The sequence below is a fragment of the Eptatretus burgeri genome, chromosome 2 (assembly GCF_056783735.1).
Source record: "Eptatretus burgeri isolate ZD-2024b chromosome 2, Ebu_testis_v1, whole genome shotgun sequence".
NCBI lineage: Eukaryota > Metazoa > Chordata > Myxini > Myxiniformes > Myxinidae > Eptatretus > Eptatretus burgeri.
This window is the reverse complement of record NC_140962.1, coordinates 115898046-115908614: the sequence shown is the minus strand read 5'-3', so window position 1 is coordinate 115908614 and position 10569 is coordinate 115898046. Positions and strand designations below refer to the sequence as shown.

Genomic DNA, 10569 nt, shown 5'->3' with positions numbered 1-10569 from the left:
CCGGTGCGAGCAGTGGGATGGCCTCCTCCAGGAACGAGGGGAGGGAGTATGCCCCCTTGAGGCGAGTCACGACCAGGTGGGTTCGGTCGTGCTTTGCGAGGTCGAGGGGAGGAGTGCTGTGGACAGGTGCACGGAGAGCTTGGGGGGTATAGAGGCCCCGGGGACCCTTGTGGGGACACGAATCCCCAGTGTGGTTGTCCCGGTGTGTGTGGTGTCGAGGTGTGTGTTCACGAGTGTGGCGAAATGCGTGCTGCAACGCACGCATAGCGCGGGTGCAAGGGCGTGTGTGAGAGCGACCGGGTGGGTGACAAAGACCCCGTGTGCGGAAGCGACCCCGTGTGTGAGTGGTGTGGTGGTAAGTGTGCAGAAGATCGTGCTTCCCAGCACGCCGTGTGTGGATGAGGCACCGCGAGCGAGTGCCCCCGCGTGTGTGAGTAGTATGGTTTGTGTGAGGGAAATGGCACGAGTGAGTGAAAGGCCGTGAGTGAGTGGAGCCACGTGTGCAAGGGTAATGGCATGCGTGAGTGAGCGGCCGAGTGTGAGAGAGACAGCGTGTGCAAGGTCGCTGTGTGTGAGGGAGATGTCGGTGGACATGTGTGAACATGCAGCCGCGTCTCCTGGGGTGAATGTAATGGAGTGGTGTATGAGCGTCGTAACACGCAGGTGTGCGTGGGTTGAATGGCGACGACGACGGCGACAGAGGAACAAAAGCCGAGTAGCGGCTGCAGCTGTTTCGGGGACCGTGCCGGGTTCACCCAGCAGCGAGCGCGAGGTCCGTGCTGTGCAACGCACGAGGCCCCCACGTGCTCGCTTGCGAGAGTGAAGTCCCGGTCCGGAAACGCCAGCGGTGGATTTGCCGATCCCGCGGACGGACAAAGTTTAGGCAGGATTTCGGATTTGGACCGGACGAGTTCTCCACGCGAGCGGGTGTGTTAAGCTCCAACGGGCAAAGCACATGTGTTCGCGTGGGGAACCCCTCGAGACGTGGGGCTTGCGTTTTTTTTATGCGCACGGTGACGTCATGGCTGCACGCGGGGTTGGAATCCGGCAGGAGGGGTATCCCTGCCGGATGGTACCGTCCAAGGAGGGACGAGGTACACGTGCAGCTGCATGACGTCACGGGCAGGTGCAAAGTGCGCGAGCTGTGAGTTGCCGCGCTGGTGCTGCGCATGTGAAAAAAAAAAAAAAAGCAAGCCTCACTTTCGGGTGCTCAGGATTCCCGGGCAAGGGGTGGAAGACCCCCTTACCAGGGCACAGGATGGAAACTAGTTAGGGGGAAGGGTTAGCATAGCTAGACCGGCTCCATGGGGCATAGCAGGGGTAAGTCCTCATGGGGCCCGTGGAATGGATTAGTTAGAGGGATTGTTAGTCAGATTTAGGTTGGGAAAATGGAGTATGGGATTATTTTGGAGACAGAGACAGACTTTGGATGTGTAGTGGGGACGTAGCTTAGCTACGTAGGTTAAATGGAACGTGCTATAGTTTAAGGGACGACGTGGGAACACGAGTTAGTTTGGGGAGGTAGTTAGAAGGATGGCGGAGTTCAGCGGTGTGTGTGTTGAAGAGTTGTGAGGTGAGTACATGATGAGTGAGTTTTTTTCATTTCACATCGTTTAATGAAAAGCAGCAAATGCAAATTGGTGTATATCCCAGCATGTATCAAAAAACAAAAAACGTCAACACGTCTTCAACGATTGTACATCATTCTTATAACTTTATGACTACCCTCAGTAGCATCACATCTGTGATATTACTGAAATTTGAACAAAACACCATTTCCCTGTAATGTTTCAATAATCCACCCTGAAGTTCATCACTTCTTGAAATTTGCACAATATAAAAAGCATCGCAATGTATTTCCTTTCATACATTCGGACATTTCTGAATAGTATTCAAGATGGCTGGGAAACGTCCCGATTAAAGTTGTAAAAAATTAAAAGAAAAAATTTTTAAACCCGCATTTTCTTTACTCGATCTGTAATGTATTGCAAGCTTTTCCACGGTCCAATTCCAAGAGATGAACGAATTTGTAACACCTTGTCATATTTAAAACGTGATTATGGAAGATCAAATTGGGGGGGGGGGGGGGAACCCAGCTAATCAGGTAAAAGGAATGCGAGCCACGGTTAACAGATAGGGGAAATTCACAAAAGGTACACCTGCTGCTTCAAGGTACATTTCCATGCAAGATGAAAATTTGACGTAAGAGGTGGTTTCAACAGGTTGGTTTTTTTTTTTTGAGAAAAACAACTCTTTCCAAACGGGACAGATCACAGATCAACATTCAGCTTCGTTCAAAAGTGTGGATCTCCATTCAAATACATTTAAGAAATGTTTACACTGACAAAAAGAGTTCAGTTTTTGTTATTTTTTTGAAACAAAAACATTCATATTGGTCACCAAAGTGGACGATATTTGCCAAGTCTTAAGTTAACGGAAATGAGAAAGTAAATTAACTTAATGCATCAAAATATCACCCGGAGTCATCCAGACATTTTGCAAATCAAAATCCTCACTTTACATACCCAAAATCCCCTCAATGTTCTATCCATATTAAAAAACTTCTACATGCAATGCAGCACAAGTTGTTAAACACAAGTATTAATCAATCCAATGTGCCATACTCTTGACTGAGTCGGTGCTGCCGAAGCAATTCCTCCTAAAAGGTTATGCAAGGTGGTTTGACACTGCCTTGCCAGCAGTCAGCTCAGCACAGGAGTTTTGCCGGGCTAGCATGGTGGCTTTGAGGTACGCACACTCGCCTCAGCCATTTCACCTGGGTTTGAATCTTGACCCAGCTACAAGCTGTCATTCTGGTGTCTTGCAGGGTGAAGGATCAATGTGCATGTCGTTCCTCGGATGGAAGTTAAACGACGTCCTGTCTGCCAGCATTAGCTGGTGGATGTTAAAGGTCTCCCGATGTCCTTCGCAATAAATAAATTTTTAATTCCTGCCGTAACCTACCACAGCAACACCCCCAGCCTTGTACTGCATACAGAAGAGGAAGGGAAGAATAAGAAGGAATTTGGCCGGGGTGCTGGTGATAACTCGCCGACTCTGTCAAAGACTATCTTTAACATCTGCCAATGATCACTGCTGGCAGACTGGTCCTCTAGCTTAAAGTCCTTCCAACGGATGGCACACGCATTGATGGCTCACATGGCATGCAAAACACCAGGACGTATCAAACCCAGGGTAGACAGCTTTGAAGAGAGTGTGCATACTTCCAGGCAATCCTGCCAGCCTTAAACATTTGTGTGCAAAGCGCTTACAAAACTATATTTGGTTAGGGGGGGGGGGGGGGTAAAGAAAGTGACTGACAAAGACATTGCCCTGGTGACAATAGGTCAACGGACCGCAGTATGGACTTACCTCCTCGCGAGATAGCGACATTATTACTGACAATCTGTTTGAAAAATAGTAATTCTCCTGAGAATTGTGCAGTTTCCAAAATCCTTATACTGCAGTCTTCAGCAAGATGTAAACACATCTTCTGTGATGGTAAATGGAATATACTCACCACCCAAACACACATTTCCTTTTGGACATAAAATGATGACAGGAAAACTTGTACTGCATCTCATAAAAAAGACCACTCGAAACTCATGAAATCCAACATTACACATGAATATATATATATATATATATATATATATATATATATATATATATATATATATATATATATATATATATATATATATATATATATGTCAAAAGAAAAAAAAAATTCTCCAACAGCTTCTAACAAGCTGAGGTTACGTGCTTCCACTATGCATACAATGGCCAGAAAGCTTTGAAAAAAGGCAAAAACAAATTGTGGATAATCGCGATCAGTGCAGAAAGAACAGTTCATGTACAGGAGTGAAAAAGGCAAATAGGGAAAGGTTTTTGTTGGGCAACATACTCTCGAGTGATGCTCAACGCATAGTTGATGGCGAAAACACTACGAAGTGCAGAAAGTAAACCATGATGCTTGCCAATAAGCAGGTAGCACCGAGATAAAGTACTCGAGCATGGGAAATAATTATATTGAATTAACCTCATGGGATTCTTGAGGAAGATCAAGGAAAAAAAAAACGAAGACGCAATATTACAACAACAACTTGATGCAACGTCGGGCACTTTGGAGGGTGAAATCCCTTCTCACTCAGAAAAAGTCTGTGATGAAGCCAGGTGACCTCAGAAGTCGAGCAGCAGTCGAAACTCGGCAAACTCGTGCCGGTACCTGTGTGTGTAGAAACTCAGACTGAATGCCCAGAAGAAACCAAGCAAGCTGAGTAATGCTGCCCAGTAAAGATTCTTCGCATTTGGCATTGCTGGATGTGGACCTGGGAAGAGACAGTGAGATGTGTGGCATGACAATAAGGACTTGGTCATTCTACAGGTTTTGAAAAGCTTTCAGAAATAATTAAAGAAACTTGGTCCTGGAGAACACAGTGTGCAATTTCCTCCACAATTTTTTTTTTTGTAAAGTCATTCAAAAGGAAGTCACACACAGTTCAATGGTCCTACTCACGGGGGCTCTTGGCATCTTGAGCCGCCAGGATGATGAACGCAATGGCAGCAGCAATGAACACGAGCTGGGCCAAAACTCCCGCGATGCAGAAGATGCGCAAACCCCGCAACCAGGTACGCCAATAATCTCGCAAGTACATGACATGAGTCACCAAGACCCATGCTGCCAACACACCTATTAAATGAGAAAACGGGTTAGCTAAAGAAGTGATGACGGTTGATGTAATGTGGGCGAAAGAGATGTGTAATAATTACGTTGATTTCATGGGTGACACAAAATATGCTGCAAGGAAAACAAATGAAGTGCACATTATGAGTGTACCGATGGTGCTGGTCTCTTCACACTCTCTCCCTGAATGGATGACCTTTGGACACAATTAAAGTCGTGCACCTGCCACTCAAAGAGATTCTGGGGTTCAAGGGTCAGAATTTCGATAATGGAGTGCGCCCAGCTGATGATACGGGTGCTCATCAAACCAGGAAATTAATAAGCTGAAGGATGACTGTCTATCTGTCTTTCTTTCACTGATCACCGTTATATGAAGTCGTCGACATTTCAATTTCTCATCAGAACATTGTGAACTTCATAAAGTGAACGAGTAAATTTGACTGCACTTGCGTGCCTTCTATTCACGAGTATATTTAACTTTCTTCCATTTGGCAACCAGACATTTGTTGTTTTCTTTTAATGTACCGTCTGTTGTAATCATCATTAGAATGGCCATGGAATGTAAAATGTGACTTCAAGCCCTTAAACTCCCCTTCCTCCCTCCCCCTCACAAACCCCCAAGGACGCAACCTCACCCTCACAACCTGAAGGCTTCAATGCCCTCCTCGCTCCAAGCCATCACAGTATGTATATGCACTAAAATTGGCAAGAAGCCTGGTGTTGGCTTAACAGTTAAGATGTTGAGTAATTTACTGATGTGGAACTGCTGGCAGCCAAGGTTACCCCCCCCCACCACCCCGACCCATATTGCGATGATGGGTGGGGTTAACACCGCCAGCCACAGAGGGTCAAACTCCTCCCTTGGAGGCCTACAACCGAAACTCTCGGAGATTAATGCGGACGTGTGGGAAAACAGTTAAGCGCTAGTCGACACCAGGATGGCACAACAGCGGTGCGACGGGGTGGAACAGAAATGGGTGCACGGGGGGGGGGGTGGTTATACCAGAACCCCATGACAAATCCATGGATACAGTTACTTAAAATAAACACATTTCATGAAAATAGACAAATAATTGCAAAGGACAATAATCAATGTAATAATAACTAGCATCCGTTGAAGACAAAGTCTTCGATATCCCCCGCCATAGTAAATGAGGACAAGTAGCAAAAGGCACCAGTTCAATTTATTCTTGATGTGTGTACCAAATTTCATAAAGACATAGTTAATAGTTTTGCAACAATGCTCTGGAAACAAATTATTTCTTAATACCCAACTTGTTTCCATGGAAAGTGACAGAAATTTTTTGGGGGAAATCTCTAAATATCAAAAGGCACCAGTTTACCACTTGCTTGATATGTGTACCAAATTTCATAAATATATCTTGAGGGGATTTGTAGTTAAGCTCCGGAAACGAAATGTGACGGACGGACGGACAGCCGTACGGACAGAACCCATTTCTATATCCCCCGCCAACTTCGTTGGTGTGCGGGGGATAATAAGGACTCGAGGTAAATTGAAGTCCAAGTTGAGGCACCTCGCCTCTACACAAAGACTTAAATACAGACAAGGGGGAAACGAAACAAAAGAAAATCTCTCTGAGTCTGATATTCTGGAACTTAGCCTTTCCCAGAGATGGTCTTTGTGGAACGTGGAATTGAGGCGCTTCTATTTACACATGTAGACGCACGCAAAATGGCGCCAACTCTCCTCCTCACAGGGGGAAAAAATGTACGTCAGGCAATTCGTGAGTGGTATTCAACACCAAGGCTCAGAAATCCCGTGCAGCTGCTTTGTGCGTCTATCGTCCTCACCGACCCGCTATTTGACATGCACGAGACTCGGGGCCCGTTCCTCACGATCCAACCAAGAGTCAATGACCAGCGTCTTGCTTCACCATGCGAGCCAAATCGTCTCAACACGAATGCAAGAATTGTGCCGTCTTCTTCATGCGTCGAAGGAAAGCCAGCCGTAAAGCCCTGTTCCCGCAGGCCATCTCCTAGCTATGTTATTTCTCGACCGCGTGCACTCCTCACTCCACACTGACATTGTGCGTGCGCTTTCCCGATCTCTCGCCTCTGACTGACTGACGTCACACCGAACCCCCCTTCCCTCCACCCTCTCGGCACGTTTGGCTAGTTTCTGCTATCACGCCCATCAATCATCAGCCTCGGGGGAGTGACTTCGCCTACTGTCACACTTGGAGGTGGGGCTTCTGCCTGCTTGCAATAGTTTTAGGGACGTGTTCCCTACCTTTATTGCTGATCTTGGAATACAAAACGTAGCCATAGGTTACAGGGAGGCAATCACATACTGGGGGAACTTATTCTTACTCCCGAACACCACGCCCCCCCCCCCCCAGTGTGGTGACAAGTAACACTTAAGCTCACAGTTTCCCTACTTAATTACATTGAGACGTCTCCTACATGTCCATGGACCAAACAAATCTATTCAATCCTCACTTTCCGATTAAAGGCCTCCATAAGAGTATGTATGTATGTTGTTATGATTACGGGGGTAGATGTAAGGATTTAATTGGGAGGTTAGCATTGTATAGTGTAGCATGGTACGTGGAGGAGTCGAAGCATCTTGATGGAAATGAGTTGGGGAATGTGTGAGCTTAAGTGTTACGTGTCACGTGTCACCACACGAGGGGTGGTGCGGTGTTAATTAGCTTAGGGAGTATAACCAAGTCTCCCAGTACGTGATTGCCCTCTGTGATTTTCCCTATGTTTTTTTTTATACTTCAAGCAAGGCCGTAAAGCTGGAAACACGTCCCTGAAATGACAACAAACAGGAAAAGCCCCGCCTTCCTGGGTTTGGGGGCGAGCAGGCCATGCCCTGTGGGTGGAGGACAGAGAGGGTGATAAAGGAGGAAGGTTGAGTGGCGCAGAGCAAGGAGGTTCCTACTGCATGGGATGAGAAAAAGGGGAGTGATCGAAGGCGCAGGAGAGGCAGGCGCCATTTGCACGTGTGGAGTGTGGAAGGCTCCCATATGGCTTAGCAGAACATGCACATGAGGTCGGTGTGAGGACGACACGTGGCAGGTGGCACCTTTTAAGGGGGAAGGCTGGGACATTTGAAGCCTTCGTGTGGAAAGCTGCGAGAGAAGCACCATTGTGTGCACGTGTGCTCTGCGACAAGTGACTGCACCATTTTGCCTGCATGTTTACATGCTGGTGGAAGCATTCTCCGTTCCGAGTTCAACGAGGACCAGCCCTGGGCCAGGCTGAGTTCCAGTATACTTAAAAGGGGGGGGGGGGGGAGGATTTATTTTCATCTTTGTCTGTGTGTGCGCGAGACCTTAACACTCAACAGTCAGATTTATTTAATTATTATTGCTATCATTTCCTTTACATTATCGTCTTTGTAAATATTTGTGCATTAAATGTGGTTATTTTGAAGAAATTATTCGTGCAATTGTAGTGGGTTTCGGATAAACCCCCTTGAGCCGTCCTGGTGCAGCGCCCTGTGCTGTGTTCCTCTCCATGCTCCTCCCGGTACGCCTCCTGGGTGGATGACCTCTCTGCCATTTCGCTCGTTAACACGCGTGCATTACTCCCCGAGTCTCAGTTATGGCCTTCAAGGGAGATGCTTTGCCAACCGTCCAGGCAGGGCTTTAACTCAGACCCTGGACACGACAATATTGCTGTCTGGAACTTTCTTCTTGGGACCACGGTGCAGCAATTGGTCTTTATTGTGATCAAGTCCGAGCCCCCATCGTTCTGTTGAAACAACACCAGGTGGGGTTGACTCACCACTCATTGTTGCTGACCTCAGAAGGATGACTGGCTATCAGCTCCAACGGTGGCATCAGTGGCACAGCTACGCTTCCAGAAAATGATGCAACCAAACAGCAACAACAAATTATCGGCAAACCTCACAAGAAGGTGGGAATGACGAGGTTGGTTAAGTTAGTCGTTGTATTATAGACCCGCTAGTACCGTACACACATCATATGAGAACGCCGAGGGAGTGATTTTATTGGCAGCTATAAATCCGGTTGTAACTCGAACAACAACAACAACAACAACAACAACTCGTGTCATTATAAAACCCTCCTGCAAATGGCAATGGCCGGTCTGGGGTCACTCGGTCACTCCCAGGCTTCATTGGAGGAAGTTGTGAAGGACAAATAGTCATTACAACCAAGTTCCCCAATATAATACAAGGAACATTCACTCAGCCCATGGAGCACGCGCTGTAGTCGCCGGCCGTTGGTGGCCGTTGGTGGCCGTTGGTCCATTAGGTTCTTCACCGTCTCAATGCCCCAGATCGGTTAAAGTACACAACAACCACAACAACAATAACCACCACAACAACCATGGCTACAAACACTGACTTGAGAAAACAAAAAAACCCCAAACTTTAAAAACATGAGAACTCCTCTTTCACCATCACCAGCTCGACATTCGCTATATTTGATCCTTTATCGTGACAAGTTCCGACGAAGCGAGCAAGTTCGTGACAAACTTTCAAAACGTGTCGGACACACGTGATCGATACACAGAGTACCGGAAGGCACGTCCTCGACAAGACACGAACAAAACAGCGGAGTTCGTACCGGCCAGGCCTCCGGACGCCGCTGTGGGCTCCTGCTTGAAGGGGGAGTAAAAGCCCCAGAGAGCGAAGGACACGACGCCGAACAACGAACCGGCAGCAGACAGAGCGATTCGAAAGGCCAAGGTGAACATCCCCACGGCCATCGGGTTCCCGTTCGTCTTACGTGCCGCGTCACGAACCCGGAAGTACACGTGACGTCATCACGTTACGTCTCCCCTGAAGGCTGGGATGTTATCTTTATGAGTTTGTTGTTTTTTTTCTGTCGGTTTGGCGGGTTCCACAATCACGATCATTGCTGCACGTCGGCGTGATTGATAATTAATTAACTAAAGACGACAGAACAACATAATTTATAAATTATAAATATATATATATATATTTATATATTTATATATTTATATATTTATATTTATATTTATATTTATATTTATATTTATATTTATATTTATAACGATGCTGTCAACACCATAGTTGGGTGGTTGGAGGAAGTCAACCTTTTTGATGAGATACGGGACAAGAAGACTCTGGTGTCCTTCTCAACTGGGTTCAGCAGCACTCCTGAAGACCAAGTCAATGCTGATCAAGCAGAAGAAGTTGGCAGAGCCGTACAGGCTAAGATGGATGGGAAAACTGTTGTGGATGCAATGGTAACCAAACACAAGGTCAAATCACTTGCAAGCCTCAGATCTGGACCTAAAGTCAATGGCGAGAAGCTGGTCATTGACTCACTGAAGCTATTCAACCGCCTCATTGTCATCAGTGAGCGTGAGGTCAAGACCAAAGAAGCTCTGCACGTTGAGTTGACGCCAAAATCGATGTCTGTTTGACAAAAATCAAAAGTTGCGAAAGCCAGACGAGGCTTGCCCGAGCAAGGTCCCTGAAGGCATGTGTGGCACCTGTCGAACAAGCCCCCTGCACAAGCCTTGTGGTTGATGGTGGGTGGCTCCTGCACAATGTCAAGTGGGAGGCTGACCTTACTTGGAAGGATGTTGCCGAGAGCTACCTCCGGTTTGTGAAGTCCATGGGGAGCCATCGCCTCCGGATAACGGTGGTCTTTGACGGATATGGTATCTCCACCAAGGACCATGACCACTTGAGACGAACAAAGAATGCATGCTGTGACATTCAGATTCGTCTGGATCTCAAAATCATCATTGCAAGAGAAAAGTTCCTCGATAACAAGAACAACAAAGCCCAGCTCGTTCTGCTCCTTGCTGAGACATTTAGTAGGAATGAAATCAGTGTACAGCAATGCTCCGATGATGCCGACACCTCCATCGTCCGCGCAGCTCTAGATGAGGCAAGAGAGTCCCCTGTCGAG

The 10569-nt window shown here is 47.0% G+C and overlaps 1 protein-coding gene across 1 annotated transcript; it reads right to left on the bottom strand.

Moving 5' to 3' along the window:
* Positions 1-1593: 1593 nt before the first annotated feature.
* LOC147032890 (heme transporter HRG1-like) lies at positions 1594-9441 on the bottom strand. Its single transcript, XM_085870872.1, has 3 exons — positions 9250-9441; positions 4520-4693; positions 1594-4331 (listed from the first exon to the last, which is right to left on the bottom strand). The coding sequence occupies exons 1-3, from the start codon at positions 9389-9391 to the stop codon at positions 4183-4185; spliced, it is 465 nt and encodes a 154-aa protein (XP_085726998.1). The 5' UTR covers positions 9392-9441; the 3' UTR covers positions 1594-4182.
* Between the last annotated feature and the right edge of the window lie 1128 nt (positions 9442-10569).

Excerpts from the sequence above, each read along its gene's own strand:
- LOC147032890 (XM_085870872.1), bottom strand. The coding sequence starts at position 9,391 with ATGGCCGTGGGGATGTTCACCTTGGCCTTTCGAATCGCTCTGTCTGCT. Across the intron at positions 4,694-9,249 it reads GGCGTCCGGAGGCCTGGCCG|GTGTGTTGGCAGCATGGGTC; the intron begins GTACGAACTCCG and ends CTCATTTAATAG. Across the intron at positions 4,332-4,519 it reads TCAAGATGCCAAGAGCCCCC|GTCCACATCCAGCAATGCCA; the intron begins GTGAGTAGGACC and ends GTCTCTTCCCAG.